The sequence below is a fragment of the Oncorhynchus clarkii genome, chromosome 2, assembly GCF_045791955.1.
Source record: "Oncorhynchus clarkii lewisi isolate Uvic-CL-2024 chromosome 2, UVic_Ocla_1.0, whole genome shotgun sequence".
In the NCBI taxonomy this organism is placed as follows: Eukaryota; Metazoa; Chordata; class Actinopteri; order Salmoniformes; family Salmonidae; genus Oncorhynchus; species Oncorhynchus clarkii.
In genome coordinates, this window is record NC_092148.1 from 47040947 (window position 1) to 47067179 (window position 26233).

The 26233-nt window shown below is 42.0% G+C and overlaps 2 protein-coding genes across 3 annotated transcripts; one reads left to right on the top strand and one right to left on the bottom strand.

The window, feature by feature from the left end:
• The first annotated feature begins 1883 nt into the window (after positions 1–1883).
• On the top strand, positions 1884–19171 carry LOC139368523 (sorting nexin 22). Of its 2 annotated transcripts, none has more exons than XM_071107536.1 (7): positions 1884–2186; positions 12363–12446; positions 12723–12827; positions 13961–14055; positions 16239–16271; positions 16768–16835; positions 18430–19171. In XM_071107536.1, exons 1-7 carry the CDS (start codon positions 2106–2108, stop codon positions 18561–18563), a joined length of 600 nt encoding a protein of 199 aa, XP_070963637.1. In that variant the 5' UTR covers positions 1884–2105; the 3' UTR covers positions 18564–19171. The 2 variants fall into 2 exon arrangements, with proteins under 2 accessions (XP_070963637.1, XP_070963628.1); XM_071107527.1 differs by having other exon boundaries at positions 13961–14111; positions 18430–18826.
• Positions 19172–19346: 175 nt separating this feature from the next.
• Positions 19347–22180, bottom strand: LOC139368536 (peptidylprolyl isomerase B (cyclophilin B)). The gene is made up of 5 exons (XM_071107549.1): positions 21924–22180; positions 20325–20438; positions 20133–20226; positions 19845–20029; positions 19347–19742 (listed from the first exon to the last, which is right to left on the bottom strand). Exons 1-5 carry the CDS (start codon positions 22056–22058, stop codon positions 19620–19622), a joined length of 651 nt encoding a protein of 216 aa, XP_070963650.1. The 5' UTR covers positions 22059–22180; the 3' UTR covers positions 19347–19619.
• Positions 22181–26233: the final 4053 nt, after the last annotated feature.

Sequence of the window (26233 nt, forward strand, 5' to 3'; positions counted from 1 at the left end):
CCTCCAAGCTCGTCATCAAGCTCGAGACCCTGGGTCTCGACCCCGCCCTGTGCAACTGGGTACTGGACTTCCTGACGGGCCGCCCCCAGGTGGTGAGGGTAGGCAACAACATCTCCTCCCCGCTGATCCTCAACACTGGGGCCCCACAAGGGTGCGTTCTGAGCCCTCTCCTGTACTCCCTGTTCACCCACGACTGCGTGGCCACGCACGCCTCCAACTCAATCATCAAGTTTGCGGACGACACAACAGTGGTAGGCTTGATTACCAACAACGACGAGACGGCCTACAGGGAGGAGGTGAGGGCCCACGGAGTGTGGTGTCAGGAAAATAACCTCACACTCAACGTCAACAAAACTAAGGAGATGATTGTGGACTTCAGGAAACAGCAGAGGGAACACCCCCCTATCCACATTGATGGAACAGTAGTGGAGAGGGTAGCAAGTTTTAAGTTCCTCGGCATACACATCACAGACAAACTGAATTGGTCCACTCACACAGACAGCATTGTGAAGAAGGCGCAGCAGCGCCTCTTCAACCTCAGGAGGCTGAAGAAATTCGGCTTGTCACCAAAAGCACTCACAAACTTCTACAGATGCACAATCGAGAGCATCCTGGCGGGCTGTATCACCGCCTGGTACGGCAACTGCTCCGCCCTCAACCGTAAGGCTCTCCAGAGGGTAGTGAGGTCTGCACAACGCATCACCGGGGGCAAACTACCTGCCCTCCAGGACACCTACACCACCCGATGTCACAGGAAGGCCATAAAGATCATCAAGGACATCAACCACCCGAGCCACTGCCTGTTCACCCCGCTATCATCCAGAAGGCGAGGTCAGTACAGGTGCATCAAAGCTGGGACCGAGAGACTGAAAAACAGCTTCTATCTCAAGGCTATCAGACTGTTAAACAGCCACCACTAACATTGAGTGGCTGCTGCCAACACACTGACACTGACTCAACTCCAGCCACTTTAATAATGGGATTGATGGGAAATTATGTAAATATATCACTAGCCACTTTAAACAATGCTACCTTATATAATGTTACTTACCCTACATTATTCATCTCATAGGCATACGTATATACTGTACTCTATATCATCGACTGTATCCTTATGTAATACATGTATCACTAGCCACTTTAACTATGCCACTTTGTTTACATACTCATCTCATATGTATATACTGTACTCGATACAATCTACTGTATCTGCCTATGCTGCTCTGTACCATCACTCATTCATATATCCTTATGTACATATTCTTTATCCCCTCACACTGTGTACAAGACAGTAGTTTTGGAATTGTTAGTTAGATTACTTGTTGGTTATTACTGCATTGTCGGAACTAGAAGCACAAGCATTTCGCTACACTCGCATTAACATCTGCTAACCATGTGTATGTGACAAATAAAATTTGATTTGATTTGATTTGTATTTGTTTAGGCTGGTGATTGGATTGCAGATATAACCTTATAGTAATATAGTGCCATGTTCAAATGGGTTTATGCAGATAGAACTTTATAGTTTAAAAAAATATATTTTTGAAATCTAACTTCACAGACAGATGAAGAACCATCTAAACATCAATTATATGTGACCAACTCATTTTTTAAAATTTTTATTCCAAATAGAACTTCATAGTCCGAAGCTTTCATTATTGTCTTTCTTACAAAGGCAGAATAGCCCTACCTCATCAAGAGACGAAGCTATATGTAATCTGTCAAACCATTTATTCCCGAACACCATGTAAATGTAATGTTGTTTTGGCATTATGGCTATTGAATTAATGCCCTGTGTAACACGAAACATTTGAATCAACACAAGGATGTCGTTTTTTTCTTTTAACGTAGGGCATTTTAGATGGGGTGCACAGATTCTCCAAATAGTTTGTGGGAGGAGCATTGGAGAGTGTCTCAAACGTTGCCCTGAATTTACGGTAACCGAGTTGATATTGTCACGTTGGCCATTATCGCTTTATGTTCTCTTACCTGGATTTCCCCCGAATGTTTAGAAGGGGACGTTGTTAAAGATTGAAGACAGAAAAGCCGCAGCACCACTCAGTAGGAAGGCAATTGGACAGTTTGCGCTCAGAAAAGTCCGATGAATGGCTGAAGATTCCCCTATGATTGAGGTATCGATTCCGTCGCTGGAGCGAGAGGTAGACGAGTCGGGGAAATTGAGAAAGGTAAACTGTTGTAGGCTTAAAAAGTATCTGGATATGTGTGGTACAGTAAGGTTCAAAACTTATTTTAAGGCATTCTCTTATGTTTTCCAACAACTTGTCATGCACATTTTGTTGGACATATAAGATTTTTAAAGTAATTTTTTTACTGCTTGGATAGGCGATATTCCACTGGTCCTGGTTTGCAGTTCGTGCCGGCTGCCGCGCCATTCCTTTGCACCAGGCAAGCTAGAAGGGCACCTATTCCATAGATTTATATAGCGTTTATTATATAATTTCTATCATTTTGTGAATCATTGGTGCCCTTGTGTCCTGTATTACACAATTGTGAAAAGCTTCAGTTGTCTGTGGCAGCTTTCTCCCACTTTCCCTTAAAATATAATTTGAAAGCCCTGAGCCTCATTTGAAAAAGAGACACATCAACACAGAAGTATTGCAGTTTGCATGCCAAACAAAAGGAAGCCAAGCACCCAATCTTTTTTAGAGGACAGTTGCCATAAACACAGGCTACACTCAGTGGTGGAAATAGTACCCAATCGTCATACTTGAATAAAAGTAAAGATGCCTTAATAGAAAACGACTCAAGCGAAAGTCACCCAGTAAAATAGAACTTGAGTAGAATTCAAAATGTATTTCGTTTTAAATATACGTAAGTGTCAACAATACATGCTATGAATCATTTCACATTCCTTGTTAAGTAGACAAGACAGCATGAATTAGTTTTTGAAATTACGGATAGCCAGGGGCCAGTCCGGGGACCCATCATTTAGGGCAGTTTTGTTTTGAACCCCACATCTTTATAACTGTTTTTTTTTTTTTTTGGGGGGGGGGGGGGGGGGCTTGCCTGTTTTGCATGTTATTTTGGCATTAATACGTGTCACATAGGCCCTAACAGTCTGGGCACTGCTTGTCACTGTTATAGTGCAATTAATGTATTGTTTAGTGTTATGTAGTGTCTTTGCTGGCATCCATCTAAAAAACATTTTTTAGTTTGCCACACCAAGATTTACATGCTAAAATCGCCACTGCCAGGGGCACACACCAACACAATTTACAAATAATTTGTTTAGTGAGTCCGCCAGATCACATGCTGACAACTGGCTCTGCTCGTGAGTCATTGTGCGCATGTTGATTTTGTCTATGCCCTCCAGACGCGTTCATGACGCGCAGGTTAAAATACCAAAACCAACTATATTAATTAATGTCAAAACTAGAGGTTGGCCGATGAATTGGCATGGCCCATTTGTAATTGGGTCCGATTTCAAGTTTTCATAACAATCGGTAATCAGCCCTTTTGGACAGCGATTATGGCCGATTACATTGCAATCCACGAGGAAACTGCATGGCAGGCTGACCACCTGTTACGTGAGTGCAGCGTCAAAGGGACCTTGTGGTTGCAAGGAGCCAAGGTAAGTTGCTAGCTAGCATTAAACTTAACTTATAAAAAAACAATCAATCTTCACATAATCACTAGTTAACTACACATGGTTGATGATATTACTAGACTAACTAGCTTGTCCTGCGTTGCATATAACAATGCGGTGCCTGTTAATTTATCATCGAATCACAGCCTACTTCAACTTCGCCAAACGGGTGATGATTTAACGGAAGCACATTAGCGAAAAAAGCACAATCGTTGCACAAATGTACCTAACCATAAACATCAATGCCTTTCTTAAAATCAATACACAGAAGTATAAAATGTTTTACCTGCATGTTCAGTTTTAAAAAATTAATGTTAGCAGGCAATATTAACTAGGGAAATTGTCACTTCTCTTGCATTCAGTGCAAGCAGAGTCAGGGTATATGCAACAGTTTGGGCCGCCTGGCTCGTTGTGAACTAATTTGCCAGAATTGTACATAATTATGACATAACATTGAAGCACTTAGACTTAGGGTTGACACCCGTTTGATGAAATACAGAAAGGTTCCTTATTTCACTGAAATAATAAACGTTTTGTTTTCTAAATTATAATTATTTGACCATATTAATGACCTAAGGCTCATATTTCTGTGTTTTTTATAATTAAGTCTATGATTTAATAGAGCAGTCTGACTGAGCGGTAGGCAGCAGCAAGCTCGTAAGCATTCATTCAAACAGCACTTTACTGCGTTTGCCAGCAGCTCTTAGCAATGCTTGAATCACAGCGCTGTTTATGACTTCAAGCCTATCAATTCTCGAGATTAGGCTGGCAATACTAAAGTGCCTGTAAGAACATCCAATAGCCAAAGGTATATGAAATACAAATGGTATAGAGAGAAATGGTAGACGTGTCATAATTCCTTTAATAACTACAAGCTAAAACTTCTTAACTGGGAATATTGAAGAACTGGGAATATTGAACCAGAAGCTTTCATATGTTCTCATGTTCTGAGCAAGGAACTTAAACGCTAGCTTTTTTACATGGCACGTATTGCACTTCTCCAACACTGTGTTTTTGCATTATTTAAACCAAATTGAACAGGTTTCATTATTTATTTGAGACTAAATAGATTTTATTTATGTATTATATTAAGTTAACATAAGTGTTAATTCAGTATTGTTGTAATTGTCATTATTATATATAAATATTAATTAATTGGTATCAGCAATTTTTTTGGTCCTCCAATAATCGGTATCGGTGTTGAAAAATCATAATTGGTCGACCTCTAGTCAAAACACACTCAAAACATTCATGGACATTTAGCTAGCTTGCTAATTTGACTTGGGAGAAAAATATTTGGTTGTTATTTTAGCTCAAATGCATATGGTCATTTTTTTGCTGAAACTTTGTAGAATTTTAACCCATTTTGAGTCACACAAAATCGTGGCTTCTCTACTCCGACAATTAATCCACAGATAAAAAGGGAAACCTAGTTCGTTTTCAGTTTTCCTTGATGAATCTCTCCTCGGTTGTTCTTCTGTCGATTTTACGTGTTCTATTGATAAGTGTGTGAATTTGACAATGTTTCTGTCCTGCTAAGCATTCAAAATGTAACGGGTACTTTTGGGTGTCAGGGAAAATGTATGGGAGTAAAAACGACATTTTTCTTTAGGAATGTAGTGGAATAAAAAATATAAATAGTCAAGTACAGATACTTAAATGGTACTTCAAAGTATTTGTACTTAGTTACTTTACACCACTGACTACACCTAGCTGCCGGAATGACATTTGCCAGTAGAAAAGTTGGTGTTGACAGCACTTTTTGCACCTACCTAGCACTGGGGACTTGAGTGCACTTTTTGTCTGCATTTACACAGGCAGCCCAATTCTGATCGCTTTGGATAAAATAATCTGCTAAATGGCTTAGATAGGATATACATAACATGACTGAATATACTGGCACAAAGTTCATGGGCTTGGGCAAGACGTTTTTTGTTTTTGACAGTGAAAACCCCCAAACAATGTCTGACGTCATTTACTACCGGTTTTGGTTGAGAGCTGTTGGCTTGAGAGCTGTCTGCTTGTTGGCTTGAGAGCTGTCTACTTGTTGGGTTGCATCTACACAGGCAGCCCAATTCTGGTCTTTTTTTCTTAAAAAATATCTGATGTGAAAAGATCTAAAAAAACAAGCAAAAGGAAACCCTTTGCCCAAGTCTCTGAACTTTGAGCCAGTAAATTCAGTCACGTTATATGTTGCCAATATACACAAAGACTACAGAACATTATGAGCACCTGCTCTTTCCATGAAATAGATGGATGAGGTGAAAGCTATGATCCCACTTGTTAAATCCAAGTTAGATGTCACTTGTTAAATCCACTTCAATCAGTGTAGCTGAAGGGGAGGAGGCGGGTTGAAGAAGGATTTTTAAGCCTTCAGACATGGATTGTGTGTGTGCCGTTCAGAGGGTGAATGGGCAAGACAAAGTATTGAAGTGCCTTTGAACGGGGTATGGTAGTAGGTTCCAGGCGCAACGGTTTGTGTCAAGAACTGCAATGCTCAACATTTTCCTGTGTGTATCAAGAATGGTCCACCACCCAAGTGACATCCAGCCAACTTGACACAACTGTGGGAAGCATTGGAGTCAACATGGGCACACATCCCTGTGGAACGCGTTCGACACCTTGTAGAGTCCATTCCCCAACGAATTGAGGCTGTTCTGAGGGCAAAAGAGGGGGTGCTACTCAATATTAGGAAGGTGTTCTATATGTTTTGTACACTCATTGTATGCCATTTAGCAGATACTTTTATCCAAAGCAGTAATTGTATACTTTTCCTTATTGGTTGCCACGGCTGGAATCAAACCCATGACCCAGTTGAAAAATGGGTTCACGTTACACATCCCACAGCAGCTGTAGTCTTAACAGGATGACTAACTTGCCTGCCTCCATGATCAACAAAAGTAAGACTGAAGTCATTTTTGACTGACACATAATTCTGCTTCGAGTCACTCTTGAGCTTTTGGTGTGTGTTCACACTATTGTGCCAACCTGAACAGCACCTTCTGTGCAGGCTTGGATATGTTCTTTTCACATTGTCTACTCCTTTCCAGCATGAGACTAATATTACTTGGGAAGCTAAAAGTGAGCTGAGCTGACCCTTAGCTAGTCTGATAATATAGCTGTTGCCAGTCTTCTTTTAAACAAGCAGAGGGGCATAGTCAATTATCCATTTCTTGAAATAGAGTGGGGTTCAAGAAGTGGTCCACTCATATCCCTTTCACGCCAACATGCCGACCCAAACTATTCTGTGCTGGCTTGTATATTTTCTATGCACATACAGTACATTGCCCTTTCAAACAGGGTTCAAGCTAGTATGGTGCATGCGTATCCAGGCCAGTTCAGCAAACCTTGGATGAGCTCGGCTGAGTAGTGTGAAAAGGGTTTAGCTTGTCTGTTAACTGTCTGATTTGGGGTGCTGCGTGTTCCACCCTGAGCCTTCTGCTGTGTTATGTAAGGAGGGGGCATTGGGCCCCTCTGTGCCAGGGGTTTGCAGGTGGAAATATCTAGCCCTATCTGCACACCTGCAACAATGAAAGCTCTGTGATGGAAGGGTGACCATTGACGGGATGGCGAGAAAGAGAGGATAGCTGGAGTTCTGTCTGTAAACCGGCTGTATGGCTTCAAGAACAAAGAGACCCGATATGGAAAAATGGTCTTTCTAATGAACTGATGACAATCTCTGTACTCTCATATATCCCCACGGACTGAGTGAATGTACCATCAGCTCATCTGTAGACATATAATTGCATGGGGAACATATAGTGACATTTTGTTAATTGAAATTAACGAGTTAAAGCATCAAAAGTGGATGAGCTGTTTTTTTTTTTTTAACTTGTTTACCAGTCTCGAGTGAGCAGACAAAGACTCTTTTCTTTGACAGGAAGTACCTTTTTGGGCAGATGTAACTCAATCAGTTAAATTATGTGCTTCTTGTCCTGAACAGTAATTTAGTAAACGAATGAAGAAGCACAAGGTGTGCATGCGTAGGCTGGGGGAGTTATTTCATATGAAATAGGCGCTGAGGTTTGAGACTGACTTTGCAGGTTAGTGAAGCAGGCTGAACATTGAGCAGAAGCAGGTACTTGTTGTTCATTGTGATACTTGACTTTGTGGAACTGACTAAACCAGTGAGTTCCGCCATAGCGGGAAGAACAGCAACTTCAGGAAAGGGAAATTTGTGTGTCATTGAGAGGAATTGGTTACTTTTAAAGCTCATGAACAGTCAGTCACATATCTTTGTCACTAAATAACCATTAATCACAGTTTTGGTGATGGTCAAAAGTCTGTATCGTCCGGGTAATAATCGTGTATTATGTAAACAGTAATCTTGTAACATCTCAAATGTAGAGGTCGACCGATTATGATTTTTCAACGCCGATACCGATTATTGGAGGACCCCAAAAAAAAGCAGATACCGATTAATCTGACTTTTTTAAAAAAAATTGATTTATTTGTAGTAATGACAATTACAACAATACTGAATGAACACTTGTTTAAGCTTAATATAATACATCAATAAAATCAATTTATCCTCAAATAAATAATGCAAAAACAAAGTGTTGGAGAAGAAAGTAAAAGTGCAATATGTGCCATGTAAGAAAGCTAACGTTTTAAGTTCCTTGCTCAGAACATGAGAACATATGAAAGCTGGTGGTTCCTTTTTAACATGAATCTTCAATATTCCCAGGTAAGAAGTTTTAGGTTGTAGTTAATATAGGAATTATAGGACTATTTCTCTCTATACAATTTGTATTTCATATACCTTTGACTATTGGATGTTCTTATAGTAACAATATAGCTTCCATCCATCTCCTCGCCGCTACCTGGGCTCGAACCAGGAACACATCGACAACAGCCACCCTCGAAGCAGCGTTACCCATGCAGAGCAAGGGGAACAACTACTCCAAGTCTCAGAGCGAGTGACGATTGAAACGCTATTAGCGTGCACCCCGCTAACTAGCTAGCCATTTCACATTGGTTACACCAGCCTAATCTCTGGAGTTGATAGGCTTGAAGTCATAAACAGCGCAATGCTTGAAGCATTGCGAAGAGCTGCTGGCAAAACGCACGAAAGTGCTGTTTGAATGGATGCTTATGAGCCTGCTGGTGCCAACCATCGCTCAGTCAGTCTGCTCTATCAAATCATAGACTTAATTATAACATAATAACACACAGAAATACGAGCCTTAGGTCATTAATATGGTCGAATCCGGAAACTATCATTTCGAAAACAAAATGTTTATTCTTTCAGTGAAATACGGAACCGTTACATTTTGTATCTAACGGATGGCATCCCTAAGTCTAAATATTGCTGTTACATTGCACAACCTTCAATGTTATGTCATAATTCCGTAAAATTCTGGCAAATTAGTTTGCAAAGAGCCAGGCGGCCCAAACTGTTGCATATACCCTGACTCTGCGTGCATTGAACGCAAGAGAAGTGACACAATTTTACCTGGTTAATATTGCTTGCTAACCTTTCTTTTAGTTAAATATGCAGGTTTAAAAATATATACTTCTGTGTATTGATTTTAAGAAAGGCATTGATGTTTATGGTTAGGTACATGTTGGAGCAACGACAGTCCTTTTTCGCGAATCATCGATTTATATGCAACGCAGGACACGCTAGATAAACTAGTAATATCTTCAACCATATGTAGTTATAACTAGTGATTATGATTGATTGACTGTTTTTTATAAGATAAGTTTAATGCTAGCTAGCAACTTACCTTGGCTTCTTACTGCATTCGCGTAACAGGCAGGCTCCTCGTTTGGCAGGTGGTTAGAGCGTTGGACTAGTTAACTGTAAGGTTGCAAGATTGAATCCCTGAGCTGACAAGGTAAAAATCTGTCGTTCTTCTGCCCCTGAACAAGGCAGTTAACCCACCGTTCCTAGGCCGTCATTGAAAATAAGAATGTGTTCTTAAGTGACTTGCCTCGTTAAATAAAGTCTGCAAAATCGGCGTCCAAAAATACAGATTTCTGATTGTTATGAAAACTTGAAATCGGCCCTAATTAATCGGCCATTCTGATTAATTGGTCGACCTCTACTCAAATATATACTCTGGGCAGTGGGCACTGATTGCAGAGTATGGTAACTCTATAAAAATAATTTATAATGATTTTACCAGTATGATAATTAGTCAAGGATGGATGATTATTCTGCTCATGAGGATCCATGTTAGATCCAGTGGCTGCCTGGATAATGGCCACAGCCCTCCTGCTCTGAGAGCTCATTCATCCATGGATTGAGGGTCATCTGTTTCGGACCATCATTGGTATGTGATGACATGGCTCCAGCCCCATCGGTCCACTGGGTCGCGAGTCGCCTGGGCAACCCAGGAATATGGAGGCCATGTGCCTTCTTTGAACAGCTAGCCTGGTACCAGATCGGTCTGTGCTCTCTTGCCAGAGATGGTACATGGCAAGACGGCACAGACACATCTGGGACCAGGCTACACAGCTACAGACAGTCAAAATGACTGTTCGCTGAGAGAGGAGTTAAGTACTGTACTAGGCTGACCGCTCGAGTCACTGCTGATTTAGGGTCAGCCCTCTTTCAAAGTAACAGAGCGAGTGCTCAGCCAGTTGCGAATAATTAAGGACCATATGTATTTTTAGGTCAAGAATAAATACCAAAAAGGTCAACTCTTTAATTAACAGTTTATTTGTTTTATTGTGTTGGATGGTTGTAGACTAGTTAATAGATTTTAAAATTTAGCTTTAAATCAGTTATAGGGTGGTAACATCGTCCTTGTAGCAATCACTCTGGATCAACCCCTGAGAGATGAGTTAAGGTGGAAAGGGGGGCATGGGCCTTTAATTATAGCCTGAATGTAGCCAGTCAGCTATATTTAACGTGACCAACAAAAAAAAAGTGTGGATCAACTGCATGACTCGGCTAATCCCCATGTCAGGATGACTCTCTGTCCTGGGTCATGTTCATTTGGCACTAAATATAAGGAAACAGACTCAAATGGGGAGGGTCTACCTGGATTGTTTTCTGCTGCATGCCCTTATGAACATGACCCTGAATACTGGATTCTAAACAGCATGTCCTGAAGCTCCACCTTTAAGTCAACAACTTCAAAGGAATATTTAGATAATAGCTTGCTGGAAATGTAGGCTAGAATTTTTTGTCATTCATTGTTCACCACACCTTGTCATGTTTACACAGCGTCCCTTCTATTCATATTTGTGAAAGTCTATCCCGCTCTCTTTTATGTCAGTGGCTATTTATGTATTATTGTTAACTTGGTTTCAGACCAATTTGGAGAAAATGTCCCTGTTTTTTTTTTTTTTCATTTTAGAAAGCGGGGAAGACCAAAGGATGGCCACTTTTGTGCTTGTCATTAACCTCAGTTTTGGGTGAACGGGTGTATTCTCATGTGTATTTGTCCAGATGATTATCAGCTAGCTGCCACGGCTATACAGCCGGCAGCGTTGCCATTTATCCAAATAAGCCTTCTTATTAACTACCACGGCACACACTGGAGCTTCACTGGAAAAGGAAGAATTTCATTGCTGCCCTTGTTTGATTTGTTGTAATGTACAAGAAAGCAGCCTACAATAATTTGTGTACTATCAGTGGTATTTTCCAAGCATAAAACAATGTGGACAGTGCACTTGGGCTATAAAAACAATACTGATCCTGCAACTCCTGTCCTTTGGCTGCATTCTGCCAGTTATCTGTCCTCCAAATGACTGATTGCTAAGGATGTGCAGGTGCACTGTAGCGGATGTGTCATCCCATTCAGCAAGCTATAGAATGCCTTTAAGAAAGAACATTTGCACAGGTTGTCCTTTTTACCTAGGGTTATGGTCATTCTAGGATATCTGTGTTGCTTTTCTTGTGAGCAGTAATACATGTATAGCTGAGTTGCTTTTGACCACATAAAGCTGTAATATGTAACTTTTTTTTTGTCGACCCGAACAAATGCACATAGAAATTTGAGAGAGAGATCTGTGATTCTCATTAAAAACTAGTCTAAGAAGCGGTAGATATGTTCTATGTGCAAATTGTCTATGCATTCTGTTCTTAAGTTTAGTTTTTTCCCCTTTTATACTTTCAATTTTGTACACCAGCTTCAAAATGCTGAAAATACTCTATTTTTGGTCTATCACCGGTTTAGATGATACAATGATTCTATACACTACACTTTGCGTGTTTTGCCACAAACTTAAATTAGAATTTTAGCAACCACGAAAAGGCGAAGCGATTTCTGTACATCTAGTTGTTTGCCCTGTCTGTTGACTGGTCAGGTCTAGGCAAGTGCTCCTGGGTAATGTCCCAATTGTCTCTCCTGCTTCCCAAGACTGCATTTGACCCCTTCACTGATTTTGAAAGGAAATTACTAGTATAAGAAATATGGTGGGAACTCCCACAAGCCTATGTCCGCACCAACCATTTGTGTGAACGAGTTCACACTGCAGGAGAAAGGAGATATTGGGACGCACACCTTGTCCAATTCCTCAAGCAAAAGCTGCTATTTATTGCCAACAGGCCTCTTCCTTCCCCTGCTGGATATCTGACTGCATTACACTGGACATGAATCTCAGGCATGATTGGAGAATGTCAAGTCCCATCTAGTTTGTGTAGAACTACCTTTTAGAAAGGCAAACTCTTATGTGAATGGAAATACTTACCTTTTGTACATAAATGTTTGTGTCCTATGACAAGCAAACATAATTATCTTGATATTCCTTTCCAGAAAACCAGTGTAATAGCGCAAAACTATGCTCTGCTCTTTTCTAGCTCTTCAGAGTTGAGATATTGTTCAATGGAAGGAAACACTTTGTGCTCAGAAGACACAGTGAATTCCAGACCCTGCACAGAAAGGTAAAACAATTGCTGACTCTCTGCCTCCCCTTACTTGACACCAGAATTATACCGTATCTGAATGATTTTCAAACCATATTTTTTTACACCGTATACTCTACTCTGTTGCCATACAAACCAATGGCTAACTGCTCTACAAATATGCTTCCCTGCTTGAAACATGCAAATGATGGTCGCAATGCAACGGGCTTAGTTGTTGTTGCATGCATGACGGACATTAAGCCATTACAGGCCCATCCCCGTAATGTCATTTACAGTTTCCTCCTGCCTCCATAGCTGAAGAAGATTCTGCATCCCCCAGACTTCCCCAGCAAGAGGAGCACCCATCTGAGAACCAAGCCTCTTGAGCAGAGGAGGCAGCAGCTGGAGGACTACATTCAGGTAGAATAGCGTAAATACATGTAACACTTTACTTGACACCCAACGTCATAACAGCTGACATAACGTGTCATAATATGGTTATGACACTGTCATGGCCAATATATTTAAACATGTTGTGACATATATTGTGTTATTTTATGGCTGGTTATGACACCCACATAAGATTGTCAAAAACCCACATTTATTCCAATGTGGGTTTTTTTCCCAGCCAAGAAGTTTCCTTTCGTTTTGAAAGTTTGTTTCTTAAGTCCTTTGTTGTAATGAATTCTGTTTACGGTCATGTTTTTTTTTTTTCCCAGCATATTTTAAGTAACTTGCAGAAAATACACGTTGACACTATCGTGAAGCATTATGACCGTCCTGTGCCACTTTACTTGGACTAAGAAAATAAACTTTATGACCCCCCCCCCCCCCCCCGTCGAGAAGTATTATGACCGTCAAAATCATTTAAGCCAGATAGGCCTATCACGTACATGCCCTTATGTCAGTCATCAGTCAAAAAGACGCTGTCTCGTCCTGCTCCTGAAATTTGTGCTCCGTTACAATGATGTTTTAATATGGTCAATTTCTGAAAATTTTATAGAACATAAATATACTGTTAATTAACAAGTAGGCTGTGGTGAAATGGAATGTTTTGCCTTGTGTGGTGGGTTTTGTGGGTTCTGACACTCTTATGTAGGTGTCATAACCAGCCATAAAATATTGCAATATATGTCACAAACAGGTCTAAATAGATGTCATGACAGTGTTCTAACAAGTTATTTCAGCTGTCATGACATGTTATGACGCCGGGTGTCAAGGGAAGTGTTACCGTATTTACTTTATTCCGTTAGGAGGACTACATATATTAATTACATACCATGTTCAGTTACCACATTCACGTATGAAATGTAATGAATTAATATATTGTACGTGCCATATTAGGACTTTGAAACTATATTCGGGTAGGAATTGACATAAAATATTTAGGTATGACTGAGGGACTGGGTCCCGTATGGTGCTTGCAGTAGCCCCGCTGGATTGCAGCCTGGGATAGTTGACATTTTCAATAACAGTTACTAATCCAATTTTTAGACTGTGTGTGTGTGATCAAAACCATTTTTTTTGTATTTTCTACTGGCCCCTCTCTGTAGGATATAATTTACCAGTATGAAGAAGTCCCTCAGGTGCTGCTGGACTTCCTGCATGTGAAACATTTCCACTCTGGGAACAAAATAAGCAGCCTTGAGTATGTACCTGCCTGCCTGCCCCTGTCCCCTCACTTCAACCAGCTACTCACATCAGGTTCACTTCAATAAAGTTATCAGACAGAAAAATAAGTATATTGAATAAGACGTGTGTGTGTGTGGCTAGGAAAGGAGAATCTGATGTCGGTCAAGATTTTATGATATCTGAGGTATACAGTGCCTTCAAAATATTTACAGCCTTTGATTTGTTTTGTGTCAATGATCTACACACAATTCCATTTTGACATGGGGTATAATGTTTTTAGAAATGTTTACAAATGAACTAAAAATAATTTAAAAAAAAATAAGTATTCAACCCTTTTTGTTATGGCAAGCCTAAATAAGTCACAAGTTGCATGGACTCTGTGTGCAATAATAAATAGTGTTTAACATGTTTTTTAAATGACTACGCCATCTCTGTACCCCACACATCTGTAAGGTCCCTCAGTCGAGCAGTGAATTTCAAACACAGATTCAACCACAACGACCAGGGAGGTTTTCCAATGGTTTGCAAAGAAGGACACCTATTGAATGTCCCTTTGAGCATGGGGAAGTTATTAATTACACTTATAGGATGGTGTATCAAAGATACAAGCGTCCTTCCTAACTCTGAGGAAGGAAACCGCTCAGAGATTTCCCCATGTGGCCAATGGTGACTTTAAACCAGTTAAGAGTTTAATGACTAATACTAACCTAATTGAAAGAGTGAAAAGAAAGAAGCCTGTACAGAATAAAAATATTCCAAAACATGCATCCTTTTTGCAATATGGCACTAATGTAATACTGTAAAAAATGTGGCAAAGAAATTCACTTTTTGTCTAGGGGGAAATCCAACACATGACAGAGTACCACTCTTCATATTTTCAAGCATGGTGGTATCTGCATCATCATATGGGTATGCTTATCAACATCAAGGACTAGGGTTTTTTTTTTTTGGGATAAAAATAAATGGAATAAAGCTAAGCATAGGCAAAATCCTAGAGGAACTTGTTTGTCTGCTTCCCATCAGATACTGGGAGACAAATTCACCTTTCAGCAGAACAATTACTTAAAACACAAGGCCAAATATACACTGGAGTTGCTTACAAAGACGACATTGAATGTTCCTGAGTGGCCTAGATACCATTTTTACTTAAATCTGCTTAAGTCTATGGTATGACTTGAACATGGCTGTCTAGCAAGGATCAACAACCAACTTGACCGAGCTTGAAGAATTTTGAAAAGAATAATGTGCAAATATTGTACAATCCAGGTGTGCAAAGCTCTTCGAAACTTACCCAGAAAGATTCACAGCTGTAATCGCTGCCAAAGGTGATTCTAACTTGTATTGCCTCAGGGTTGAATACTTATCTAATCAAGATATATTAGCATTTTATTTTCCAAAATAATACACATTTTTTAAAAATAGTTTGTCTTACACAAAATACTCTGTCAAAGTGAATGTAGTTGACAAAAAAAAATACAATTAACTCTTTTAATCTCACTTTATAACAACAAAATGTGGAAAACTTCAAGGGTTGGGAATACTTTCTCAAGGCACCTTATGCACTGCAGTGTTTTGCAATTGAAAATGTAGAGACCTTCTGTTGAATTCAGTCATGTTATATGTAGCCAATGTACAAAACATTAAGAACACCTGCTCTTTACATGAGACTGACCAGTTCAAAGCTATGATCCCTTATTGATGTCGTGTTAAATCCACTTCAATCAGTGTAGATGAAGGGGAGGAGACAGGTTAAAGAAGGATTTTTTGTAAAGCCTTGAGACAATTGAGACATGGATTGTGTGTGTGCCTTTCAGAGGGTGAATGGGCAAGACAAAAGATACAAGAGTTTTTGAACGGGGTATGGTAGTAGGTGCCAGGCGCACCGGTTTGTGTCAAGAACTTCAACACTGCCAGGTTTTTCACGCTCAACAGTTTCCTGTGTCTATCAAGAATGGTCCACCACCGAAAGGACATCCAGACAACTTGACACAACTGTGTGACACATTGGAGCCAACATGGGCCAGCATCCCTGTGGAACGCTTTAGACACCTTGTAGAGTTCATGACCCGACAAATTGAGGCTGGGAGCGCAACTCAATATTAGGAAGGTGTTCCTAATGTTTGGTATACTCTGTGTATATTGTTTAACATGGGCAAATAATAGGCTGTAATAAAAACAGTGGTTTCCTCATCATTTCAGATCATTTGATGATAGTGACCCTCAGGGATATGGGTGAGTTTCCCTTTTATCTTGTGAACAGCCATGTGTATTCTGCCTGTGTGCCATACAGTACATGTCCCCCTGTAGTTTGGTTTCCGAACCGGTCCTCTGGTTTATTCTCGGGCTCGGGACCCTCTGAAGTTCCACTATGATCTATTATAACACTAGCACATGTGACTCATCTTGCCAACTCACCAGCAAGCCCTTGATTTGTTGAGTCAGTTGTCCTGGTGGATTGGTTGTCCTGGTGGATTGGCGGGGGGGGGGCAAAGTGAGAAGGTCTACTAGCTTATGAGGGTTTGGGCATGCAGAGCAGAGGGCAAGTGTAAATGCCATACAAAAATATACAAATAAAATTTATGCATAAGAAAAGTACATGTATAATCTCAATTTAGAATGCTGAAATCTGCAAACGGTTACGCTCCATATTGCAACGCACACATCTATATTGTATTAACATTTTGCTCATTCAGCTCTTCGACTCACCCAGTGGTCTCTTGTCCCTCAGCTGTCAGCTGCAGCATCAGCGTGTGGTGGGATTCTGTCGTGACCCCTATCTCCTGGAGTCCCCCTCAGGTACGGCAGGCTTCCGCATTGTCGTATGGCTGTTGGAGATCCTTAGACCACCCAGACGATTAAAGGGGGGGGGGGGGGGGGGGCCTTACACTTGAGTGTCTAAAACTAGGTAGAGAGTAAGTAGAAATGATAATGGACCTATACTGTATATTTAGAACTGCCCACCCTTGGCTGAGAGCCTATCTCCTCCTTTTGAGATCACCACACTTTCTACCATCATTGCCAGTAACATCCAGCTCACTGTTAATGTTTCCTCAGGATGGTCTCCCTTTTTAAAGAGCTTGCTGAAAGCTTTCTCTGCTAAATGGCCTGTACTTTAGTATTTTTGTTGATGTTTTAGTTATTGGTCGTGTTCCAGATCAAATACAGTATATGGATAAAAGTATGTGGACACCTGCTGCTCGTCGAACATCTCATTCCAAAATCATGGGTATTAATATGGAGTTGGTCTCCCCCTTTGCTGCTATAACAGCCTCCTCTTCTGGGAAGGCTTCCACTTGATGTTGGAACATTGCGGGGACTTACTTCCATTCAGCCACAAGCATTAGGGAGGTTGGTCACTGATGTTGAGCGATTAGGCCTGGCTCGCAGCAGGCATTCCAATTCACCCCATAGGTGTTCAATGCGGTTGAGGTCAGGGCTCTGTACAGGCCAGTCAAGTTCTATCACACCAATCTCAACAAACCAGTTCTGTTTGGACCTCGCTTTGTGCACGGGGGCATTGTCATGCTGAAACAGGAAAGAGCCTTCCCCAAACTGCTGCTACAAAGTTGGAAGCACAGAATCATCTAGAATATCATGTGCTGTAGCGTTAAACTTTACCTTCACTGTAACTAAGGAGCCTACCCCGAACCATGAAAGACAGCCCCAGTCCATTATTTCTCCTCCACTAAACTTTAGTTGGCACTATGCATTTGGGCAAGTAGCGTTCACCTGCCATCCACCAAACCCAGATTTGTTACTTGGACTACCAGATAGTGAAGCGTGATTCATCGCTCCAGAGTGCAATGGCGGCACGCTTTACACCACTCCATCTCCATGCTTGGCATTACGCATGATGATCTTAGGCTTGTGTGCGGCTGCTCAGCCATGGAATCCCATTTTATGAAGCTCCCGACGAATGGCTATTATGCTGACGTTGCTTTCAGTGAGTGTTGCAACCGAGGACAGACGATTTATACACACTCGGCGGTCCCGTTCTATGAGCTTGTGTGGCCTACCACTTTGTGGGTGAGCCGTTGTTGCTCCAATACGTTTCCATTTCGCAATAACAGCACTTAGTTGACCGGGGCAGCTCTAGCAGGGCAGAAATTTGACATTGACTTGTTGGGACTTGACAGTGCCACATTTAAAATCACTGAGCTCTTCAGTGGTTGATTCTACTACCAATGTTTGTCTATGGAGATTGCATGGCTGTGTGCTTGATTTTTTTTTATACACCTGTCGGCAACGGGTGTGGCTGAAATAGCCGAATCCACATTGGAGTTGCCTGCCAGGTCTCAATGCCAGGATAGGCGGTATCAGCTATCCACATATGGCGTGCAACTAATCTAGTCGGCAACCATGGTATTGAACTTTTAATCTATTCCAACAGATCTGCCGGACATCGTCACGGATGGGGTCCTGCAGGGCTTGTACCCCCGAGACATCCGTGTCAGCTTCACAGCCTGCACAAAACCCAGCCTCCCAGAGAGACCCAGTCTGGCTCCAGCAATTCCCTCTATATAGTGGCAGCCCATGCAGAAGTCCTGACACTAGGATCTGTGGATTTTAAAATGGCCTTGATAGTAATTTGGATGAATGTCGTGTCTGAATCAGCAACCAATGGAGGCCCATTTGCTTGTATAGTACCATACAATAGAAAATGTTTACATTACTCTGGGTGCTTGACTAAAGTCACATAGGCCAATTGAAGAGGTTCTAAAAAGCAATGTCATAAGTTGGTTCCTGTTTATGAACAAAACTCATTGTATGCAGTTGAGTCCCCCATGAACTGCCTTAGGTCATTTTGAGTGACCCATCGGTCACCTGCCAGCTCAATGTCCATATGTTTCAGCTATCCACATGCAACAATTTGATTCTCACTAATAGGGTGGCAGGTAGCCTAGTGGTTAGCATGTCGGGCCAGTAAGTGAACGGTTGCTGGTTTGAATCCCCGAGCTGACTGAAATGCTGTGCCCTTGAGCAAGGGCTGCACCTATCCAGTGTGGCAACAAACCATTGGTTTATGCATGAAAGCAATAGTCTGCCTGGAATGAGTTTCACAATTACTGGCATTTCATATGTAAATGTTTTTACATGTTAAGCTTTATATTAAAATGTAATACATGACCCATGTTCATTGTTCTACTTGCAATCTCTTACAAGAAACTATCAAGTTAAGTTGTCACATGCACAAGAACTGCTTTTCTTGCAAGCTCTGACCCCAACAATGCAGTAATCAATAACAATGTAATACTAAAAATAAGGTTGTGATCACACTAAAACATCAATTGAACACTAGAAACCATCTTAACAAAACCTGGATCCTTTATTGAAGATGTATCCTTTACAAAATGAGCAGGTATCAGCTGCACGACAACCATACTGGAATGCCTGTTTGGAAATGGACCCAGTATGCCTTTGCTTTGATCTGGCACTTAACTTCAATGGGCAGCTTCTGCTACCAGGACAACCCGTGCAGGAGCCCCACTACAGGACCCCAGTGGTAAACAAAACAGAAAATTCAATGGTCTACCTACACCCCACAGTCCTGCTCCCCTATTTAATAAAGTTGACTTGTTTTTACTCCTTGGCAATCGCGAAGGGTTTCTCCACTTCAATCTTGCCACAGTCGTGGATGGACACGTCTTTGAGGGGCTTGTCCCGGCCGTCTGTCTTTGTGCCCTCGATCTTCTTCACCACATCCTGTAGGGGGAACAATACCGCGAGTGAGGGGTATGCAAACAGATTCAGCTGCAGGGGGAGGTGTGTATTTGTTCTGTGTTGGGGTGGGTGGGGAGTACTCACCGTGCCTTCCAAAATTTTGCCGAAAACCACATGCTTGCCATCCAACCAAGGTGTCTGAATGGTGGTGATAAAGAACTGGGAGCCGTTGGTGTCCTTGCCAGCGTTGGCCATGCTCAGCCAGTAAGGTCCGTAGTGCTTCAGCTTGAAGTTCTCATCAGGGAAGCGATCTCCATAGATGCTCTTGCCTTCAGGGAAACAAGGATATTGACAATAAACATTTGCATTGATGCCCATACCATTATTGGTAGATATATATATATATATCTATCTATAAATAATTCCCCTCACCGCCAGTGCCATCTCCTCTGGTGAAGTCACCACCCTGGATCATGAAATCCTTGATAACTCTGTGGAACTTGCTGCTTTTGTAGCCAAATCCTTTCTGTGGAGACAAGAAGCAATGCATTAGTGAGTACCTCAATGGTTCTACCATAACATATCCATTTGCTAAATCGATACCCTGGGTATAAAAAGACTCACCTCTCCAGTTGCTAGTGTAATGAAGTTCTCAACGGTCTTGGGTACCGTTTTCCCAAACAACCCAATGACAATTCGGCCAACATCCTCATCTCCAATTCTGATGTCGAAATAAACCTGTTAAGGGAAAGCATGTGTAAATGGGTTAGCAGGAATTCTCAAAGGCAACTTGTTCTCATCCTGGAATGGCATCCCTTGAGCACTCCAGATAGGCCACCATGGAACTCAAGTGACATATGAGAGAGAAATGTAGATGCATTTACATTTTTCCCCCAGAGGACCACTGATGGTGTGCACATCTTACAGTGGCGTGTATTCATGGATGCTAGGCTTTACCGGAATAGAAATGTTAATGTTCCTTCAGTTCTCAAGAGGCCGAATGTAGCTCACCGGAAATAGCATCTGAGCAAGTGAAACAGCGCCCCTCTACGTGTTGGCCATCTGATGCTGTCTGGCCCAAACGACTAACATTGTTGCCTCACATAGCATTGCAAGGAAAGCCAGCGAGCATTTCGCCTACCATGATAACAAAAAAAAAGTATCAAATTAGGTTAAGCTAACCTTGGCCTAAGAGGATGGAAGTCCAATATGTAGCAGGTAATGTTAACTAGCTAACGTTGCCCATGAATGAAAATTATCCTAGAGCAAGCATTTTAGCCAGGTAGCCGTAGACAAAAGAGCGTGTACTGTAGGACAGTGAGATCGTTTCTTCAACATGTAAGTGGATAGCATTGGCATTTCCGATTGATTTTACCCACGCATCGCTAGTGCTTAGAGTAGCTTTAAACCAAAACAGTTTTTGGTGTTTCATTTAAAGGTTTTGGAGGAAGACTCCGCCCAGACATGCTTGGCAGTAAGGATTGTTTGAAAGGTTGTGATTTGCAACAAAACCGGTTTCTTACTTCTCATTTAACCATTAGCTGCAGTAGGTTGTCCGGAAATTTGATTATGGAAGTAGCACGCTAACTCCATTGCCTATAACCGGGCCAACAACCCAATTCTTCACAAACGCAAAAATGACTTCGTGTGCACGTTTTTTCTTTAGACTCGTGAATGGGCTCCCGAGTGGTGCAGCGATCTAAGGCATTGCACCAGTGTTAGAGGCATCACTACAGACCATGGGTCGATGCCGGGCTGTAGCACAACCGGCCGTGATCGTGAGTCCCATAGGGCGGTGCACAATTGGCCCAGCCTCGTCCTGGTTAGGGTTTGGCCGGTGTAGGCCATCATTGTAAATATTTTTGTTTTTGACTTACCTAATTAAATAAAGGTTAAATAAAAACAATTGCTGACGACGTTGGGCGCAGTCACACGTAGCTCCAAGCCGAATAAGTGGACGTGGCCTAGTTGACTACAGCAGCTAAAAAAAAATAGTACCTAAGGCCTGTATTTCGTGCAAGCATCGAGGCCGTGCATTAACTAGTAACTAACAGCTGCATCGCATTTCGCCGAGTTCGTTTAATTGTATCACGTCTTATGACATTGTAGTGGGCAATATTTTAGACCTGAAAAGTCAGACAGCACAAAACGGTTTCTTACTGCAAACGTCAGTTGTGCACAAAAGAAAATCCCTCCCGTCTTTCGACTTGCTAGATACCTTACCTTGGCCGTGACTTTTGGGCCCTTCTGTTTCTCGTCAGCGTCTGATCCGCTCGGGAAGAGCAGAAATATCACCGACCCAACGATGACCGTGACCGCAACCAAAAACTTCATCCTTCTCTCGCAGATTCGAACCATGAACAAGAAAAGTGTAGCCGTGGCGGCCCTAATGTACGTGTATGTGCCGGGGGAAAAGTGGGTATATCCGGGGTGGAGACAGCTGCCTTAACGCAGGCCTTTACCCTCCGCCCATGTTATCCAATTGGAGGAGGTGCGGTTTTAATCTAGCCAAAATAAAACGTTTTACTATGATTGGTTTAGTCTGTACATTATGCAATGTATAACCCAATCATGGATGGATACGCGTAATGCGCACATAAAGACACATCCGTGAATTCGATTATCTGGCCCGGGTTGGTCCCTACCCCATTGAAGTTTACATTTAAAATGGTTAAAGAGCGACTGCCCCTAAAAAAAAAAACAGCGATGTGGCATTGATATGAGTCAAACATTTATTCTAGTGTCAAACTTGACTACACAGTGTTAAAATAATAATTTTGTTCATGAAGTCAGTCTTGTCTGAAACCGAGTTTAGAACCTCGGGACATCACACCGAGTAAATGAAGGTTGGGTTTCGATTACAATTATGTCAATAAATCATGCCCCCTTTTGTCAAACTCCACGTGTAAATTGCCCCTCCCACTTCGGTTCCTTTCATGGATTGAACTCAATTGTTTCTTCGTCCTATACCAAAGCGATCATGGCCGTTTGAGACTGAAAAGCCCTATACGGATTGACCATGCAATGCATGCTTTCGGCTAGGTTGAAGGTGGGTATATTTTAAGGATGCACACCAAACAACTATGGTTTGCATGCCCTGCAGAAGGACTCCATCATGCAAGTTTTATTCCGTTGGTCCCCAGTGGATGTCAGTATACCGGCCGACCATAGACTGCTGGTTATGTACGGTCAGTATATTTTGATAACCATTATCACGATCATAGCTGACACAGATAGCTAATGTCAGCCTACTTCAATACAACTCGGATTTAGCTTGGAAAAAATAACATTTCAAAAGAAGACAAATACTTACTTAAATACAATTATTTTGTCATGATTGTGATGTCGCCATATTAACTTCAGATGCAGATTTTGTAAGGAAGTGCTATTTCTTATGCAGGTGACCAGCCTACTGCTATTACATTGCTATAACTGAGACAACGTATTTTCACAGTAAAACATGTTAGGTCCCATACAGGATAGCTCCCACACCCACACACACAGCACACACACATTACACACACTAACTGCCGAGGACACACAGATAAGACATACACCCACACATTGGGAGGAAGAGACAGCCTTGACTTGCAGAAACCAGCGCACACACCTAATCTCCTTTTTTAGCTGAACATTGTGTGACAAAGAACAAGACTCAGAGGGATGACGGACGGCCCAACAGGGCCAATCCAAGAAGACTACACCTCAGCCTGAACCAACCCGAAGACCCGATCTTCTAGAATCAACCTACTTTCTGTACTGTATATAACATACATGCACTCTGTTATCTGGGCTTCTTCTTTTCTGCTGGTTCCTTAAGAACCGAATGAAATGGGCCCGTATACGTTGTACCAGATATCTTTACTCATAATTAAACTGTCACTTGTCATACAATAGACCACCTTGTCTGAATCGATCCTTGACCGGCTCACCCTCCTACATATCCCATTATCAACAATTTGAAGGGACCGCTGTATTTTAGCTAGCTAACATTAGCATTGTTAGCTATTTTTGACAAGCTTTGATAGTAACAGTAATGAGTTGCAACCGATCTAAAGTAAATTTGACATAATTATGGCAAAGTTGTTTGCCTACTTTGGCAATGTCATATTGCCATTCCACTCGAAATTAGTGTAATTTAGACGAAACAATCACAATAGCCTCTGAGGCGCAGCACATGTCTTCTAGGGCACAAATAAATATTGGATGCAGTAATGGCGATACTAGCTAACTCATGTCTGACTACAACAGTGTCCCAACTAGCAGTAACACTCAGTCAATCTACATCTGTAAAGCATAGAAGTAGCTTTCAAACGAGATTACCTTATTTCTCGAGCTGTGTTTATAATTTAGGTAGGATGACAATCGTTGACCCTGTTTTTATGTTAAACAAAGTATAATTGGGTGCCATACTGATCCCGTGGTCATGAACGGATGCTGGGACCTACCAGAAGGAGCAACGGTGGGTATCATAACATGTCCAGCAATGCGATTGCAATGGTTTAGAGACATCCCAAAATATTTGAATTCACTGTTCACTTGCTTTTTTCACAGCTTGTCAGGCAAGACCTCAGAATAAGTGTTTCACAACAAGTTTCACAACAAGTACTCTTGTGACACCTCATCCATTGTTGCCAGTCTCCCTCAACTCTGATGAAAAGGACACACCTTCATGAGGCCTCTGACCGTGAGTTACTGCCCTGATGACACAGATGGCTTCATCGACAGGTAATGTTTGTGAAAAGTTCATTTTTTATAAATACCTGGCTTGATAAAGTAGGCTAATTCCCCAGTCAAGTAGTCATTTTGGTTGTGAAGTGCATTAGCAAAAAGCTTTGTCCTTTAGAACAAAATGCAATTTACCACATGGCTGTCTATTATATCCTGTTACAGGCACTTCCAGTCAACACCACCTAATAAGATTGGCTGCTGCAGTTGTTTGAGAGATGTCCAGTTTGCAGCTGAACATGCAGCATAGAGAAGACAAGCAAGGGGTCCCTCATCAGCATCATGTAGACATGCCCTCACAGTGAGCATTCCTATGAATGGAACAGTTGTGACTGACAAGTATCCGACCAGCGACCTTCACTTGTCAGCGGCAACAGCTTTCACAGGATCATCATTTGTACAAATACAAACACTTCATTATTTTGATACATTTGATTACAGAAATTATGAAACAATTTATGTAAACTGACATTAGTTGTTGCTTATTTTCTACTTCTTAGTTGCGTATAATGTCCAGGGCATAACCTAGCCTGGTTGAACCAGCCTGATCCCTGTGTTCACCATTCTATTTCACTTCAAATTTTATATCTGAAGTGAAATAGAAAAGGTGAATGGAGCAATCAGGATATTTCTACCAAGCTAATCATAACCACCATTGATAATGTAATTAGTGCTGTGTGTGTGTGACCGACCAGTATCTTTGAGGGACCAGTAGCTGATCTACGCTACTATGTCCATCAATAGGGCTCTGGCAAAGACCTCACCTCCAGCCTCACATCTTGCCTGCTCACCAACAGTCTTTGATGGGAAGAACAGAATTAGGTTTAGGCTGACCTGTTTAAACTTCAACATAGGTGAGATCTGACACACATCTCCCTCTTCAAAGGGGGTGACACTCTAGACCCAAACTGCTACAGATCTATATCTATTCTACCCTGCCTTTCTAAGGTCTTTGAAAGCCAAGTTAACAAACAGACGTCCTCCGATACACAACCCAACCAGCCGTACTGCTTCTTAACACAGCGCGTATCCAACCCGGAAGCCAGCCGCACCAATGTGTCGGAGGCTACACCGTGCACCTGGCAACCTTGGCTGGCGCGCACTGCGCCCGGCCCGCCACAGGAGTCGCTGGTGCGCGATGAGACAAGGAGATCCCTACCGACCATTTCAAATCTCACCGTACCTTCTCTGCTATGCAATCTGGTTTCAGAGCAGCCACGCTCAAGGTCCTAAACAATATCATAACCGCCATCAATAAGACATTACTGTGCAGCCTTCCAAGGCTTTCAACTCTGTCAATCACAACATTCTTATTGGCAGACTCAACAGCCTTGGTTTCTCAAATAATTGCCTCGCTTGGTTTACCAACTACTTCTCCGATAGAGTTCAGTATGTCAAATCGGAGGGCCTGTTGTCCGAACCTCTGGCAGTCTCTATGGGGGTGCTACAGGGTTCAATTCTCGGGCCGACTTTCTTCTCTGTATACATCAATGATGTCGCTCTCGCTGTTGGTGAATCTTTTTTTTTTTTTTTTTTACCCCTTTTTCTCCCCAATTTCGTGGTATCCAATTGTTGTAGTAGCTACTATCTTGTCTCATTGCTACAACTCCCGTACGGGCTCAGGAGAGACGAAGGCTGAATGTCATGCGTCCTCCGATACACAACCCAACCAGCCGTACTGCTTCTTAACACAGCGCGTATCCAACCCGGAAGCCAGCCGCACCAATGTGTCGGAGGCTACACCGTGCACCTGGCAACCTTGGCTGGCGCGCACTGCGCCCGGCCCGCCACAGGAGTCGCTGGTG

Bases quoted from the DNA above. Each gene is read 5' to 3' on its own strand.
- LOC139368523 (XM_071107527.1), top strand. From the start codon at position 2,106: ATGGCTGAAGATTCCCCTATGATTGAGGTATCGATTCCGTCGCTGGAG. The intron at 12,447-12,722 runs GTAAAACAATTG...CTGCCTCCATAG, and splicing joins TCCAGACCCTGCACAGAAAG to CTGAAGAAGATTCTGCATCC. The intron at 12,828-13,960 runs GTAGAATAGCGT...CCCTCTCTGTAG, and splicing joins AGCTGGAGGACTACATTCAG to GATATAATTTACCAGTATGA.
- LOC139368536 (XM_071107549.1), bottom strand. From the start codon at position 22,058: ATGGTTCGAATCTGCGAGAGAAGGATGAAGTTTTTGGTTGCGGTCACG. The intron at 20,227-20,324 runs GTGAGTCTTTTT...TTGTCTCCACAG, and splicing joins TTACACTAGCAACTGGAGAG to AAAGGATTTGGCTACAAAAG. The intron at 20,030-20,132 runs GTGAGGGGAATT...GTTTCCCTGAAG, and splicing joins CAGAGGAGATGGCACTGGCG to GCAAGAGCATCTATGGAGAT.